Source organism: Penicillium waksmanii, assembly GCF_028829765.1.
Source record: "Penicillium waksmanii strain IBT 27052 chromosome Unknown utg000007l:1.0-4314555.0:1.0-4317578.0, whole genome shotgun sequence".
NCBI lineage: Eukaryota > Fungi > Ascomycota > Eurotiomycetes > Eurotiales > Aspergillaceae > Penicillium > Penicillium waksmanii.
In genome coordinates this window covers 3,714,789-3,731,917 of record NW_026643253.1, presented here as the reverse complement: position 1 = coordinate 3,731,917, position 17,129 = coordinate 3,714,789, and the positions used below count along the sequence as shown (strand labels likewise).

Below are 17,129 nucleotides of genomic sequence, written 5' to 3'. Positions count from 1 at the left end.
GTAGTCCCAAGTATTGGACCTGGACCCCCCCTCCCATCACCATCACAGCCAGCACAGGAGAACCCGCTTTGCCTCACCCACTCCCTTCTCCTTCACCACCCGCCAACATCCTTCATTCAGATCCCTGCCCTTCCCCCCCCTCAGACTCTTGCTAGACCTGCCATTTCCTCAATACGGCTCTGGTCGTGGCTTGCAATCGGGCACTGACGCTCTTGAGCCCCCCCGCTCCCAGCCTGCCACTAAGCGACACGGAGATCCTTCTGAGCGGATCAAGTACCCCCGTCCTAGACCGACCTCTGCGCTCCTCGGCCAGTCTTCTTAGCACTCCGATCGCCAATTGTCCCATTTCACGCCAGAGAGGTACGTACCGCTCGCTCTCGTTGTCGCCTCGTCCTTGCCGTCCCTTTCTCCCCAACATTGAAGCCTCATGCCCCGTGCGCGTGCTGCTACATACCCGTGTTCTGTACGGAGTACCTAGCACTGCCATTGGAATCAACCCGCCCCCTTTGAGCGTTCGCATGTCGATAGCTCAGATTCGACATCTGAATCTACCCGGCAATTCTATTACCAGCGCTCATTCCAAATACTCATGATTCTCTCCTGCTAGGCTGATCCAAATAACCCGCCCCTCCTCCCCTCGTGGCTTTTGTGAGCGGCCTTCTCAGTTGCCGCTCTCCAAGTCGCTCTGGCTAAAGTGCAGCGCCGGGCTGCACTTGCAACGAACACCGAACCGGATTACATGAGGTATTGGATACCGGCGTGAAAATGAAGGGTTTCAGACAGAGAGTGGTATGTGTTGTCCCCATCTGAAGGCTCACCGTCTCCTCCAACCCCCCTCATCATCCCCCACTCGGCAAACGGTGGTTTTTGAATCCCTCAGACCCTTCCGCTCCAACGATTTCTTGTAACTAATGTTATTTGGGATGGGTAGCACGAGCAGTTGTCGAGAGCAAAGGATGCCAACAAGTCCTCCAAGAAGAAAGATTCCACCCCGTCCCAGGGCCAGGCGTCCCTCGGCATCTCCCAAACACAACAGTCGACATCCCCCAACCAAGGCACCCCTACCTCGTCTACAACCTCCTTGAATGATACACGAGGCAAGTCCCCAGACAATGCCTCCTCCCCAGCTGGAACCCCGTCCGGAGGCGCCGGTGCACCCGCTCAAAGTTATATATCTCAAGGTGCGGGAAATGCGGGCCAACCTGCAAACAATGGCCCCGGGACTCCAACGAGACAGGGTCAGCCAGTGGCTCCAAGTGTGATCATTAGCCCTAGCACAGTAAGTCGAGACCTCCTTGATCCTGTGGTGCTGAGTAGCCCGAACTAACCGAATCTCCCACTTCTAGCACGTCCCTCCCCCCCCGGTGCTGCCGAGACAATGCCCGGAGACCTGGCGCCTCCTCGCAAGTCTCATGTTTTCGACCGCCTCCAGACCACCCCGAAGGATATGTCGGAAGGAATCAGGACTCCCAAGCGCCAGCACTCCTCGCGGTTCGACATTTCTGATCAACGTCAGAGAGAACTGGAGAAATTGGCCGGTTTCCACGAAGTGCCGCCCAACCGCCGCCAGGATCTATTCATGCAGAAGATTGACCAGTGCAACATCATCTTCGACTTCAACGACCCGACAGCCGACATGAAGTCCAAAGAGATCAAAAGGCTGGCTCTTCACGAACTCTTAGATTACGTTGCCAACAACCGTTCCGTGATCACAGAGCCCATGTACCCTCGAGTGGTGGAAATGTTCGCCAAGAACCTGTTTCGACCGATCCCGCCTCCCATGACCCCCCAGGGCGAGGCGTTTGACCCAGAGGAAGATGAACCCGTGTTGGAAGTGGCATGGCCTCATATCCAAGTTGTTTATGAGTTCTTCTTGCGCTTCATTGAAAGCCAAGATTTCAATACGAATATCGCAAAGGCGTACATCGATCATCAATTTGTGCTTCAGGTATGAACTCGATCTAGTCACATCTTGGCACGCTAGATCATGACATGGCTAATCATTTTTATAGCTGCTGGATCTATTCGATTCAGAGGACCCTCGGGAACGTGATTTCCTGAAGACTACCCTGCACCGTATTTATGGAAAGTTCTTGAACTTGCGGTCCTATATCCGACGCTCAATCAACAACGTTTTCTTCCAGTTCATGTACGAGACCGAAAGACACAACGGAATCGCTGAGCTGTTGGAGATTCTGGGTTCCATCATCAACGGCTTTGCCCTGCCTCTCAAGGAGGAACATAAGCTCTTCTTGACTCGTGTTCTACTCCCCATGCACAAGGTGAAGAGCTTGAGCATGTATCACCCCCAACTGGCCTATTGTATCGTCCAGTTTTTGGAGAAGGATTCGACCCTGACTGAAGATGTATGTGACAAACACACCTGGTCAAACACCGAATATCACTAACATCTGTATCTAGGTCGTTCTTGGACTTTTACGCTACTGGCCAAAGACCAACAGCACTAAGGAGGTTATGTACCTCAACGAAGTCGAAGACATCTTTGAAGTTATGGATCCTGCTGAGTTCGCTAAAGTGCAAGAGCCTCTATTCAACCAGCTGGCCAAGTCTGTGGCCAGCCCCCACTTCCAGGTTAGTATAACCAATAGCCCACAGCTTGCTTTGCCTACTAATACCCCTTTCCACTTACTAGGTCGCCGAGCGTGCCTTATATTTCTGGAACAACGAGTATTTCTGCAACCTCGTAAGCGACAATGTGGAAACCATTCTTCCCATTATGTTCGCCCCGCTCTACGAGAACTCCAAGGGCCACTGGAACCGGTTTGTCTATCATCGGTGATCACTTACTCCTTGAAACCCGTTGCTGATTTCCAACAGTACTATCCACAGCATGGTATACAACGCCATGAAAATGTTCATGGAGATCAATCCGCAGCTTTTCGACGAGTGCTCGCATGAGTACACCGAACACCAGAACAACGCCGAGCAGCGAGAGAAATCACGCCTGGATCGCTGGGATCTGATCGAACAACAAGCGACCATGCGGAAGAACGGCGCACCACCTCCGCCTGCTCCAGCTCTCGATGTGCCCGAGCCGATCGACGAGGTGGAAGCAATGACTCACGAGAGCCAGAAGCGGCTGAACACCCTTAAAATCCAAGAGGAAACAGAAGCGCCAAAGGAGCGCCCTGCGCGAGAGGGAACGGGAACCCCTACGTCGGTGAGTTCGATGCATCTCTGATTTGTACTTTCGAGACTACTCAGATCCGTGCATTCCCATGCGGATCCGTTTCTTTACTCTTTTTATCCCTTTTTCAACGCCATCATCCCTTGTCTTCGTCTTTTACTAAGAAACCCTCCCTCCATGTACAGCCAGCGTGATTCTAACGTGGAAACGTCCGTTTTGCTCCAGACTCGACGCCGTGGCTCCATTCGCGGTACCCGGAGACGACGAAGCGGCAGCGGCAGTGAGATTCGCCCGCGACGACGCTCGGTCGGCAGCGGTACCAGCGCAACCAATGTACAGATCCTGCATCGAAGCAATTCGACCAAATAATGGCCCCCTCCACGAGGTGACGGGGCAGCTAATGGACATGTGACCTTCCCCTTGATTTTCTGCAATCATGGCATAGCGAATACGGGCCTGCAACAAACGTCTCTTTTCTTCTTGAACTTTCGACCTGCCCGAATTGTGTGATCCCCTTTTTAGCTTTCCAAGGTTCCCTATTTCCTGTGCCATCCTGCTTTTTCCCTTTCCCATTTCTTCTTCTTTCTTTCCCCCCCCCTACCTCCCCTTTCATCTTTTGTGTGTACATGGATTTTCTGATATTTCCCTTTCTGTGACCGGCTCGTTCTGAGCCGGTGCTCACTGAGCGGATCTCTGAGTTGGACTCCGTCTCAGAACCGTGTTCGGGTATGGAAAATGGGTGCGAATGGCGTTTCCATCTACCGACCGTCGGTGTCGGTGGCTTACTATGTGTTGCCAGATTTTTTTTTCTTTTAGACAAGTACTGAGACATGAACTCGCCTTGGGAAATTTTCTCTTGTCTTTTAATTTTTCAGCTCCGATCCATGATGTTGTATAGTATCTGTCCTACTAGTATGACAGCTACTAGATATAAACGTTTGAATGTCCCTTATGGGTCCATTAAGGCTTGCACCAGGTAGATGATCAGTCAATACTAGTTGTCAAGTACTTCAAATCTTTGAATACTAGTCACAGTCATTCTACCAGTATCTTCCAAGGTTGTATACTACTAGTACCTACGCCAGTGGGTGTCCTGTCCCTGTCCCTGTCCCTGTCCCTGTGTCCCTGTGTCCCTGTGTCGCCCTGGTCCCGCGCGTCTAGTCGCTTGACAAGCGCGCGTGACCGGAGCGGATCAACACCTTCCGAGACACCTAAAGCGGACTAGTTCCAACTTACATAAGCGAATTCGGCGACGCTGGCCGCCCACCCTCCGCGTTCCTTCGCGAAGGCTTTCTGGATGGGCCAGGTCTCGCGCGCTTCAATCTCCAACCCTACTTTCTCTAGCTCCCTCCACACCCTCCACCCCGCTGGGGCTTCTTCAATTTCACTCACTACCGTCCACAATCCTTTTTTCGGACTGATATTGACCACCATTAAATGACTTAACGAATTCCTATCTCGCTTTCCTATCCGCGATCGATCTTTTCCGCAATTGCAGCCAAGTCCGCAGAGCTTCGACCACACCTCGACCTAGCACATGCCACCCCGATTTTGATCCTACAATCCTTGCGCGAGGCTGGTTATCATCCTAGCAGCCGGCCACTGGGCCTGGCCGTGATTGTAGTCATCTTCCCTTGATCGGCCCTTTGAGGGGCCCGACCAGCAGCAGCGATGGAGCGCACGATCGATATCTACTTCAACAAGCTGGGGGATGAGAAGCTTGGTATGTTCGAAAGCGACCCATAAAACATCATGGATTGAGTTTTTCCTGTTCAGTGCTGATTGACTTTCATTGTTATAGACATCAAAGTACGAGCAAATGTCGCAACCGAGTTGCGAGACAGTATTGAACCATTATGCGCGGGCGCAAATTATCCCGTCTTTCTGGCCAAGCTTTGGCCAGTCTTCAAGGCTATTTTGAAGGGGGATCCGGTCTTCTTGAGCATGTCTTATGAGCAGGTGAGATCGACAAGCCGACGGGATTCGATATTACGATCACTTCCCGTCTCCCATCTTCAAGATCTGGACCTTAAGGTATCTAATGCCATCTAGAAACTCCGAAACTGTATCCTCGAGACGATTCACCGATTACCAATGGCCCCTCCCGATGTCGAACCATACGCCGCGGATATGGTTGATTTGTTGATGGAACTCGCGCGCATCGAGAATGAGGACAATGCAGTTCTGTGCATGAAGACCATTATGGATCTGGAACGGAACCAAGCAAAGGCCACCGCGGCACGGGTGCAGCCTTTCTTAGAGCTAATTCAAGAAATGTTCCAGACCATGGAGCAGGTCGTTCGAGATACCTTCGACACCCCAAACCAAGCGACTCCCTCCGGGATGCCTTCGACTCCGAATGCCAGTTCACAGAACTTTCAATCACCTCGACCGAGCTCGCCTGCCACATCAGTTTCAGATCTGGGCCCTGAGCAACAATCCAGCAATGTTCTCTTGAAGGGGATGCAGTCGTTCAAAGTACTTGCTGAATGCCCTATCATCGTCGTTTCGATCTTCCAGACTCATCGAGCTTCAGTCGCACAAAACGTCAAACTTTTCGTACCCCTCATCAAGACGATCTTGCTTCTGCAGGCGAAGCCGCAGGAGAAGGCGCATGCCGATGCAACAGCCCAAGGCACAATATTCACTGGCGTTTGCAAGGAGATCAAGAACAGAGCTGCATTTGGGGAGTTTATTACAGCTCAGGTTAAGACCATGAGCTTCCTGGCCTACCTCCTTCGCCTCTATGCCCATCAACTTCAAGATTTCCTTCCTACTCTCCCGTCTGTGGTTGTTCGGCTTCTTCAGGACTGCCCACGTGAAAAATCTGGTGCTCGAAAGGAGCTTCTTGTCGCGATTCGACACATCATCAATTTCAATTATCGCAAGATATTCCTGGAGAAAATCGATGAGCTTCTGGACGAGCGAACATTGATCGGCGATGGTCTGACAGTATATGAGACCATGAGGCCTTTAGCGTATAGCATGCTCGCCGATCTCATCCACCATGTTCGTGACCATCTCAGCCGCGATCAGATCCGTCGAACCGTCGAGGTATACACCAAAAACCTCCACGACGATTTTCCCGGTACCAGTTTCCAAACGATGAGTGCCAAGCTGCTATTGAACATGGCAGAGAAGATATCCAAGCTCGAGGATAAGCGAGAGGCTCGCTATTTCCTCATCATGATACTGGATGCCATTGGTGACAAATTCGCCTCGATGAACCATCAATTCAACAACGCCGTCAAGGTGTCTAAGGCCTTCAAGGAATCTCGGAAAGAGACCGAGCCCTCGAACGACTCATACCTTGCTGAGAAGGACCATCCTCCTGACTGGGACGAAATAGACATCTTCTCTGCTTCACCAATCAAGACCTCTAGCCCGCGTGACCGTGGTAGTGACCCCGTTTCGGATAATATCTTCCTCTTCAGGAACCTGATCAATGGGCTCAAGAACATCTTCCACCAGCTCAAGAATTGCAACCCGGATGATATCCAGATCGACCCAAACAGCGTTCCTATTAATTGGTCTGAGGTGTCTTATGGTTACAATGCCGAAGAGGTTCATGTTATCAAGAAGCTCTTCCACGAGGGTGCTCGTGTCTTCCGCTATTACGGCGTGGATCAATCTCCACCGGAAGTCAACTACTCCTCGCCATTCGATTTCCTCGCTAGTCAATATACGGCACCCATGTCCCGTGAAGAGAAGGAACTCCTGGAGAGCTTCGGTACTGTCTTCCATTGCATCGACACTGCAACTTTCCACGAAGTCTTCCACTCTGAAATTCCCTATCTCCACGAGCTTATGTTTGAGCATGGTGCGCTCCTCCACCTCCCACAATTCTTCCTCGCCAGCGAAGCCACCTCACCAGCCTTCTCCGGAATGGTACTCCAGTATCTTATGGAACGCATTCATGAGGTTGGAACGTCAGACATGACCAAAGCGAAGATTCTTCTAAGAATGTTCAAACTCTCCTTCATGGCCGTGACGCTCTTTTCTGTGCAGAATGAGCAAGTTCTCCACCCACATGTCACCAAGATTGTCACCAAGTGTATTGAGTTGTCAGTTACTGCCGAGGAGCCTATGAACTACTTCCTCCTTCTGCGCTCTCTCTTCCGCAGCATCGGCGGTGGCCGATTCGAGCTCCTATACAAGGAAATCCTCCCCTTGCTTGAGATGCTCCTCGAGACCTTCAACAATCTTCTACTCGCTGCTCGCAAACCTCAAGAGCGTGATCTTTATGTTGAGCTCACTTTGACCGTACCTGCCCGCCTGAGCCACCTTTTGCCTCATCTCAGCTACCTCATGCGCCCCATTGTTGTCGCCTTGCGTGCTGATTCTGATCTTGTTGGTCAAGGTCTGCGCACGCTTGAACTTTGCGTGGACAATTTGACCGCCGACTATCTCGATCCGATAATGGCACCGATCATGGATGAGCTGATGACCGCACTCTGGGATCACCTCCGCCCTCATCCTTATAACCACTTCCACGCTCACACCACAATGAGAATCCTTGGAAAGCTTGGCGGTCGCAACCGCAAGTTCTTGAACCATCCACCAGAGTTGAACTTCCAGCAATACTCCGATGATAACCCCAGCTTTGATATCCGGCTAATTGGCCCAGGGGAGAAGCGTCCCTTCCTGTGGATACCGGGATTGACCTGGCCATTGGAAAACTGATGGAAGCCCCGAAGTCCACCTCGTCCAAGGGCTCCGACATTTACTACAAGCAACAAGCCTACCGCATGCTCAGTTCACACCTTAAGCTTCAAATCGGATTTGAAAATCTGCCTGATGACTTGGCATCTCTCATCAGACTTCATGCGAATGACCTTGTGGATGGCAAGGTTAATGCTATGGTTGACATTCTCGAGAAATCGGAGAGGTCAGCTTCCATTCCAAAGAAAGTGGCACAGGAAGCCACTGTGAAGAAGCTCATCAAGGCTTGCATCTTTGCCACAACCATCCCAGAGCTCGAGGCATCTGCGAGGGCTTTTGTGGCAGACGTTTGCAAGCACATTACGGTCCTCGAGGTTGGCCGTGCTCTTTCCCAAGCCCGCCACAGCCGCAAGTCCTTCGACGTATCTAACGGAGAGGGCCCTGTTTACCTCGACTCACGAGTTCTCGCTGAAGCTATTGTTGAGACGCTTTCATCGGACAATGTTCACGTTCGAGAAGCGGCTGAAGAAGCTTTGGTGGTTGTCAAGGAAGCGGCAGTCATCATCTTTGGTTCCTCTGAGAAAGCAGCCAAGCTTCCGTTCTTTCAGCACTTAGGTCGTGTGTTCTGCCACAGCTGCTTTAGCGAGGAGTGGTTTGCCAAAGCTGGTGGAAGCTTAGGTATCCAACTACTAGCCACCAAATTAGATCTCGGCGATTCCTGGCTTTATGAGCGCCACATCGACTTCGCTCGCGCCCTTATTTATGTGATCAAAGATACACCCCCCGATCTTCCTGCCGCTACACGCATTCAATCCCAGGATACCTTGACCTTGATCCTTAAACGGGGTGGCAAGCTCATTCCTAAAGACGACGTTAAGAACGAGAAGAGCCGCGTTGTTGCTCTCTGTGGGTTCTTCGTCTTTGAGCTTGGTCACATGAACAAGCATGTCCGCGAGACCTGTCGTCGTTGCTTCGCCACTCTCGCAGAGGAATTGGGCTGCGAGGTCCATGAGCTTATCCACCCGGTCAGGGACCGTCTGCTGCAGTCGATCTTCAACAAGCCTCTCCGTGCCCTGCCTTTCCCCACGCAGATTGGCTTCATCGATGCCATCACCTACTGCTTGAGCCTGCACAACGAAATCGTGACGTTTAATGAACCCCTCAATCGATTGATGCTGGAGTCTCTCGCACTTGCCGATGCCGACGATGAGTCGCTAGCTTCAAAGCCAAATGAGTTCAAGAATGCCGAGATGATCGTGAACCTACGTGTCGCTTGCCTGCGTCTTTTGTCCATGGCCATGACTTTCCAGGAGTTTGCCAACACCCCGAACAATACCAGCCGCGCACGCATCATTTCTGTCTTCTTCAAGTCGCTATACTCTCGCTCTCCTGAAGTCATTGAAGCCGCTAATGCCGGTCTTAAGGATGTCCTTACTCAGACTAACAAACTGCCAAAGGACTTGCTACAGAACGGCCTGCGTCCTATTCTCATGAATCTTCAGGATCCGAAACGCCTAAGCGTTGCTGGTCTTGACGGACTCGCTCGTCTTTTGACCCTGCTGACCAATTACTTCAAGGTGGAGATTGGGGCTCGTCTCTTGGACCATATGAAGGTTATTGCAGACGATGGTGTGCTCCAGAAGGTCTCTTTCAGCCTTGTTGAACAGAACCCTGCCATGAAGATTGTGGCCGCGATCTTTAATATCTTCCACCTCCTCCCACCCGCCGCCACATCTTTCATGGAACATCTGGTCAACAAGGTACTTGATCTTGAGCAAAAGCTGCGACGGACCTCACACAGTCCCTTCCGCAAGCCCCTTGTCAAGTATCTCAACCGCTACCCGAAGGAGAGTCTTGCCTTCTTCCTTGCACGGTTCAAGGACGAGCGCTTCGGACGTTTCTTCGGACAAATCTTGGCGGACCCGGAGAGTGAGGGTCTGCGTAATGCGGTTGTCGCTGACACTGACGGATTCACCTCAAATGCTTTTGCACCCGAGGCAACTGATGGCAAAAACACCGCTGCAATCAATGGTATCTATGTTGCGCACTCCGTCTCTTTATATCCATCTACCAAGAATTGGCTGGTCTCAAGCGCCGATCTACGGACCAAGCTGTTGACATATGGGAGAGAGCTAGAGCGGAAACTTCGGGGTGACAGCTTGCCTCCAGATGAGCGCCTGAGAGTGGAGCAAGCCGAGGATCAGTTGATGGATGTCTTCACAGTCTACCTCGGAGAAGCTTCTCATGACCTGGATTTCCTGTTCGAAGTCATTGACGGTCTTTCCGCGGACGAACTTAAGCGTACACTGGCACTTCCTAAATTCATCTTTAGCCATATAATCACCAACGAGTCGATTGACTACCGTCGCTCTGTCATCATGCGCTGCCTTGACCTATACGGTCAACGGGCCTGCTCCCAGAAGACCAAGACCTATGCCTTCCGCCACCTGGTCAATCCAATTTTCGCGATGGATGTTCAAGCTTCGTGGAACAGCCCAGCCAGTGCCCCCAGGTTGATGGACAAGAGCATGACCGAATCGATCCAAAGCCGCCTGTGGAAGCCACAATTGTCTGATGTCTGTGACGAATCAAGCCAGGCTGGCGTTGACCATTCGCGCATGGAGTTGCTTCAACTGTCTGCCTTGTTGATCAAATATCACTCGCAGACCGTCCAAGAGTCCCGCAAGGACATCATCAAATTCGCCTGGAATTACATTCGTCTTGAGGACATTATCAATAAATACGGTGCATACGTCCTCATCAGCTATTTCATAGCGCATTATGAGACACCCTACAAGATTGTGATCCAAGTTTACGTCGCTCTGCTCCGAGCCCATCAGAACGAGGGCCGGGCCCTTGTCACTCAGGCTCTCGATGTTCTGGCCCCGGTCCTTCCAACACGCACCGCCAGCAATCAAGGCGCAGAGGCTCGTTATCCTATTTGGGCTAAATGGCCCCGCCGCATTCTGTCAGAGGAGACAGCCAACCTGCAACAGGTAATGAGTATTTTCCAATTCTTGGTTCGGCAGCCAGATTTGTTCTATGAGTCGCGCGAGCATTTCATTCCTCTCATTGTTCCCTCATTGATCAAGATTGCGGGCCCGCCAAATACCTCAAATGACAGCAAAAAGCTCGCACTGAATCTTATTGGCTTGATCTGGCACTGGGAAGAGAGGACGGCTCAATCGGCGGAGACCCAAGCGGGTGTACCCAATGGTGTTACTGAATCACCGAACACGAAGAAACGCAAGCTTGAAGAGGCCGATGGAGCGTCCCAATCACCATCTCTGGGACCTCCTGCGACCAAGACTGATTACACGGTGCCGCCTGAGCTTCGCGGGGCTCTTATTAAATATCTTATCACCTTCATTACTACCATCCCTGAGCGCTTCCAGGTACCAGCTGCCCACATCCGCACGCTGCCTTCTTCAAAGCCAATCATGCCAGTACCCACCGGTGACATGATCAACAAGGCTATCAGTCTTCTCAGGAATCTCCTCTCTCCCACGTACTGGGGAGACCTTGATATCGATCTCTACCAGAAGGTGACCGAGCCAATTCTAACTGGAGAAAAAGCAGACAAGCCTGATGACAAGCACATCACTGTCATGATCAACGCGCTCCAGGTATTGCGCGTACTTATCGCAGCGAAGCCCAACGAGTGGATCACGGCTCGCCTCCCAAGCATTCAGAAGCTCCTCGAGAAGCCCTTGAAGTCTGATAATCCTGAAATCCAAGATTGTTTGCATGGTCTGGAGGATGATATGGATATTTCCCCCAAGTTGCCACCTCCGGTGCGTTATGTTCTCGAGGCCATTCCTGATGACCAACCCGATGAAGAGGATGCCATGGATACCGAAAGCACACCTTCAGAATTCGGAACTTACTTGTCCGCAATCGCCACCGAGACCCTCTCAGCAAGTAACTACGTGTCGAGTCTGAACACACTTTGGACACTCTCGAAGATCAAGCCTGCTGAGATCGATACGCATATCCCTGCTGTCATGAAGGCGTTCTCCCAGAAGTTGGCCAAGGATCATGTTGCAGCTTCTACCACCCAGAATGGTGCGCAGAGCGGTGCGCAGAATGGACAGAATGGGCAAACCCCCCCCCAGTGGACAAGCGCCGAAACCAGCCGAGGGGGTCCCAGATCAACAAGAAGCCGAGTTGGGTGTTGATCTCATCTTCAAGACAATTGAATTAATCTCAGTCCGAATGTCCCACCTTGGCGACCAGCGTCGTCCGTTCCTCAGTGTTCTGGCTTCGATAGTCGAGCGTTCGCAGAACATCAAGCTTTGCAGCAAGGTTCTGGGCATGGCCGAGTCCTGGATTTTCCACTCAACAGAGTCTTGGCCCACTCTGAAGGAAAAGACTGCAGTTCTTCACAAGATGCTGCTATTCGAATCCAGACCCGATCAAACGATGCTGAAGAAGTTTCTTGACTTGGTGATTCGCATCTACGAGGATCAAAAGATTACTCGCACCGAGTTGACTGTTCGCCTCGAGCACGCTTTCTTGATTGGCACAAGAGCTCAAGATGTTGAGATGCGTAATCGATTCATGGGTATCTTTGACAAGAGTTTGACACGCCTTGCTAGCTCGCGTCTGAGCTATGTTCTTACCTGCCAAAACTGGGATACCCTTGCCGATTCCTTCTGGCTGGCCCAGGCATCGCATTTGATTCTCGGTTGCGTGGACATGAATACAACTGCCCGTCTTCACTCCGAAGATTTCACGCTATCACCTCTATCATTTCTCTTTGCGGGTGGTGATAAGGATGAAAGAAAACCAGACATCATTGTCGACAATAAGCTAGAGAGCTTTGTCGTGGAGCGCAAGCGCTTCATGTCTGATATCGGTGACGTTCGAGTTCGAGACTTGATCGAACCTCTCTGCCAGCTTCAACACACCGACTCTAATGTTTCGTACAAGCTGTGGACCACACTGTTCCCGATTTTCTGGTCAACCTTATCAAAGGAAGATCGCATCGACCTCGAAAAGGGAATGGTCACATTGCTCACTCGAGAGTACCACCAGAGACAGTTGGACAAACGACCAAACGTCGTTCAAGCCCTCCTTGAGGGCGTTGTGCGGGCTCGACCTCGTTTCAAGGTTCCTCCTCACGTTATGAAATACCTCAGCCGTACCTACGATGCCTGGTACGTCGCTGCCACATACCTCGAGGAAAGTGCCATCAATCCCATCATCGACACCTCCACTGTCCGTGAAAGCAACCTCGATGCCTTGGTCGAAGTCTATGCTGGTCTCCAGGAAGACGATTTCTTCTACGGTACATGGCGACGCCGCTGCCGATTCGTTGAAACCAACGCGGCTCTGTCCTATGAGCAGCAGGGCATGTGGGACAAATCGCAGCAGCTATATGAAAATGCACAGATCAAGGCTCGCTCTGGAGCCATGCCATTCTCACAGGGTGAATACTTTGTTTGGGAAGACCATTGGCTTATTTGCGCCCAGAAGCTTCAGCAATGGGAGATCTTGAGTGACTTTGCTAAGCATGAGAACTTGAACGACCTTCTTCTTGAGTCTGCTTGGCGCAACATCGAGAACTGGCAGAGCGAAGGCAACAGAGAGCAATTGGAGTCTCTAATAAAGTCTGTATCAGATGCTCCGACTCCCAGGCGCACCTTCTTTCAGGCATTCATGGCTTTGCTACAATACCATGTCAAGAAGGAGAATATGCAGGATTTCAATAGCGTCTGTGACGAGTCGATTCAACTCTCCATCCGCAAATGGCTTCAATTGCCGAAGCGTATCACCAACGCTCACATTCCCATCTTGCAACATTTCCAGCTGTTGGTCGAACTGCACGATGCCAGCCACATCTGCGGTAGCTTGGCTCAGACTAATGAGCGCAATCTCGATACCAAGTCAGCCGAACTCAAGCTTCTCCTTGGAACATGGCGGGATCGTCTGCCGAATCTCTGGGATGATATCAATACCTGGCAGGACCTTGTTACCTGGCGCCAGCATATCTTCCAGCTTATCAACGGTACCTATCTCAGCTTACTTCCACCGCAGACCAACAACGTGGCTAGCAACTCCTACGCCTACCGTGGTTATCACGAGACGGCCTGGATCATCAATCGCTTCGCGCACGTCGCACGTAAGCATCAAATGCCCGAGGTCTGCATCAACCAGCTGAGCCGCATCTATACCCTGCCGAACATCGAAATCCAGGAGGCATTCCTCAAGCTGCGCGAACAAGCCAAGTGTCACTACCAGAACCCTAAGGAGCTCAACAGCGGCTTGGATGTGATCAACAATACCAACCTCAACTACTTCGGCCCCCAGCAGAAGGCCGAGTTCTACACTCTGAAGGGGATGTTTTTAGCCAAGCTTGATCATGTCAATGAGGCGAACGAAGCATTTGGTGTCGCTCTCTACTATGATCTCCGTCTTGCGAAGGCCTGGTCTGAGTGGGGACAATACAGTGACCAGCGATTTAAGGCAGACTCCTCCGATTATGAGCTGGCTAGCAACGCAGTCAGCTGCTACCTGGAGGCTGCTGGTCTTTATAAGAGCGCGAAGTCCCGCAAGCTGCTGAGCCGTATCTTATGGCTCCTCAGTTTGGACAACGAAGAGGGCCAGATCGCCAGTGCCTTCGAAAACTTCAAGGGCGATACCCCTGTCTGGTACTGGATTACCTTCATCCCTCAGCTCCTCACCAGCCTGTCCCATCGTGAGGCTCGTCTTTGCAAGGCTGTTCTAGTTAAGATCGCCAAGTTGTTCCCGCAGGCTCTCTTCTTCCTCCTCCGTACGAACCGGGAGGACATGCTTAGCATCAAAAAACAGCATGACCAGAAGCAGGAGAAACTGAATCGTGCCAGGCAGCAGCAACAGGCTAGCTCCTCACCCAGTACCAAGCCTCCTGCTGCCGGTGAAGCTTCTCCAGCCCAGAAGCCTCCGACTAGCGTGCCTCCCAGTGCCTCCCCGGCTGGCCAAAATAGCAACTTGCCGACAACTCAGTCCCCTGCGCAGAATCAGAACCAGCAAATTCCCAGCCAGTCCCCTGCTCAACCCCAGGTGCAAGCTTCGCCCCTTCAAGGACAAGCCCAAAGCCCCAGCCAAGGCCAAGCTGGTCAAACACCAGTCCCGCAGAACCAAGGACAGACCCCAGGCCAGCAAGGCCATCTTCAAGTTCCAGGCCAGGGAGCCCAGCAGCAGCCAAACCAAGCAGCTTCCGCGGAGTCAACAGAGAAGGAGCCGCTCAAGAAGCCATGGGAATACTCGGACGAAATCATGTCCGGCCTCAAGACCGCATTCCCGTTGCTTGCTCTTTCTATGGAGACGATGGTCGACCAGATCCACAAGAACTTCAAGTGTCCTCCTGACGAGGATGCTTACAGGCTTATCGTTGCTCTCTTGAATGATGGTCTGGCCTACGTGGGCCGTATGCCCCAGTCTTACGCACAGGATACCAAGCTTCCCCCAGCCACAGAAGCCAACATCACTAGGTTCGCAGAAACAATTCTTCCGGCACACATCCGCAAATCTTTCGAGGCGGACTTTGTTACTAAGAAGCCCACGATGCACGAGTACATCCAGAAGCTTCGTCGCTGGCGTGATAAATTTGAGGAGAAGCTGGATCGTCGAGCCCAGCACGGATCCCTTGAGGGCTACTCTCCGCACCTGAGCGAGTTTAGATTCCTCAAGTTTGACGAAGTTGAGATACCTGGACAGTATCTACTGCATAAGGACAAGAACCAGGACTTTGTTCGCATTGATCGCTTCCTGCCCGATGTGGATCTGGTTCGTGGCATTGGAGTCTGCCACCGCCGTCTCAAGATTCGTGGCCACGATGGTAGTATCCACGCTTTCGCTGTGCAGCATCCTGCCGCACGCCACTGCCGTCGTGAAGAGCGTATTCTTCAACTGTTCCGTATTTTCAACGGGCTGTTGGCGAAGCGCAAAGAGAGCCGACGTCGCAACCTTTACTTCCACCTGCCGCTGATGGTGCCTCTGGCCCCTCACATCCGCCTGGTTCGCGACGATTCGTCATACATCTCCATGCAAGGTATCTACGAGGACTATTGCAGACGAGTTGGTATCAACAAGGATGAGCCGGTGCTCTTCACAATGGATCGCATGCGGTCTTTGGCAGAAACAAAGCAAAATGTAAGTTCCTCTGCGATCGAGTCTTCCCTACCACACATTACTGACAACTCCCGACAGCGCACGGCCGATCAACAACAGGTGCTTCGTACTGAGATCTTGACTGCCATTCAAGATAAGTGGGTTCCTAGCAATGTGGTGCTAGAGTACTTCCAGCAAACGTATCCCAACTTTGCCGATTTCTGGCTCTTCAGACGACAGTTTGCCTACCAGTACGCCGCGGTTGCTTTCATGACTTATGTGATGCACATTGGCAACCGTTACCCCAACAAGATCTTGGTGTCGCGGTCTACAGGTGATATCTGGGGTGCCGAGTTGATCCCAACAATCAACCCGGCGAAGGCCATATTCTTCAACCCAGAGCAGGTCCCCTTCCGATTCACCCCCAACATCCAAACTCTGCTGGGCCCCATTGCTACGGAGGGTCTGTTTGCCTGTGCGATGATGGCCATCGCGCGCTGCTTGACGGAACCACGCCACGAGCTCGAGCAACAACTGAGCGTATTCGTGCGCGACGAGATGATGTTCTGGGCTACTGCCCAGCACCGCGGTCAGTTGGCTGTGCCACAGTTACGTGATCTGGTCTACAACAACAGCGAGATCATCGTCAACCGCGCCGTCAGCTTGGCCAGCCCGCCAGAAGGTAACTTGCCCGCCAACCAGACAACAATCGATTTGATTTCCCGGGCTGTCAACCCCCAGCACCTGGCCTCTTGCGATGCCTTGTGGATGCCATATCTCTAGAGGGAAGGGAGATTTGGTTGCTTCCTGCTTGATTTTTGTATTACTTGTTGTTCAGCATCCAGATGGTACCTTTTTGCTACTGGTTGTTCATTTGTTGCTATTACTTGCTGGCTGCCAAATGGGTGGTTACTATGGCTATTTACTTGCTTTTGAGCGTGGCGCATTGGTGAGGATCCCTATTATAGGGTGATCTTGATGATACCGTTTTACATCTTCTTGTATGACTTCTGTTATTTGTTTTCTTACCTTGAAGAATAGCTTCTTAATGTACTCTGAACCATTCAATTTTTTGGAGTCATTGGTCATGTGTTTACTGTAGTTAAGGTGTATGATGTAGTTAATTCGTAAATTCTTGAAGTGGAATGCCAATGGAAATAAAGCTATTCAAGTTGCTTCCCAAATTTCCAGACGCCGGCGCCAATAAATCAGGTATTCCATGCTC

General features: G+C 51.6%; 2 protein-coding genes across 2 annotated transcripts; both read left to right on the top strand.

The window, feature by feature from the left end:
* Nucleotides 1-765: 765 nt before the first annotated feature.
* Nucleotides 766-3,202, top strand: N7481_008230 (protein phosphatase 2A regulatory subunit RTS1; the record flags this gene model as incomplete). Its single annotated transcript, XM_057267449.1, has 7 exons — nt 766-789; nt 932-1,238; nt 1,347-1,948; nt 2,013-2,366; nt 2,422-2,592; nt 2,654-2,781; nt 2,839-3,202. The coding sequence occupies 7 exons, from the start codon at nt 766-768 to the stop codon at nt 3,200-3,202; spliced, it is 1,950 nt and encodes a 649-aa protein (XP_057121650.1).
* A 1,617-nt stretch (nt 3,203-4,819) lies between these two features.
* Nucleotides 4,820-16,687, top strand: N7481_008229 (histone acetyltransferase TRA1; the record flags this gene model as incomplete). Its single annotated transcript, XM_057267448.1, has 6 exons — nt 4,820-4,871; nt 4,950-5,107; nt 5,201-7,713; nt 7,776-11,887; nt 11,946-15,946; nt 16,004-16,687. The coding sequence occupies 6 exons, from the start codon at nt 4,820-4,822 to the stop codon at nt 16,685-16,687; spliced, it is 11,520 nt and encodes a 3,839-aa protein (XP_057121649.1).
* Between the last annotated feature and the right edge of the window lie 442 nt (nt 16,688-17,129).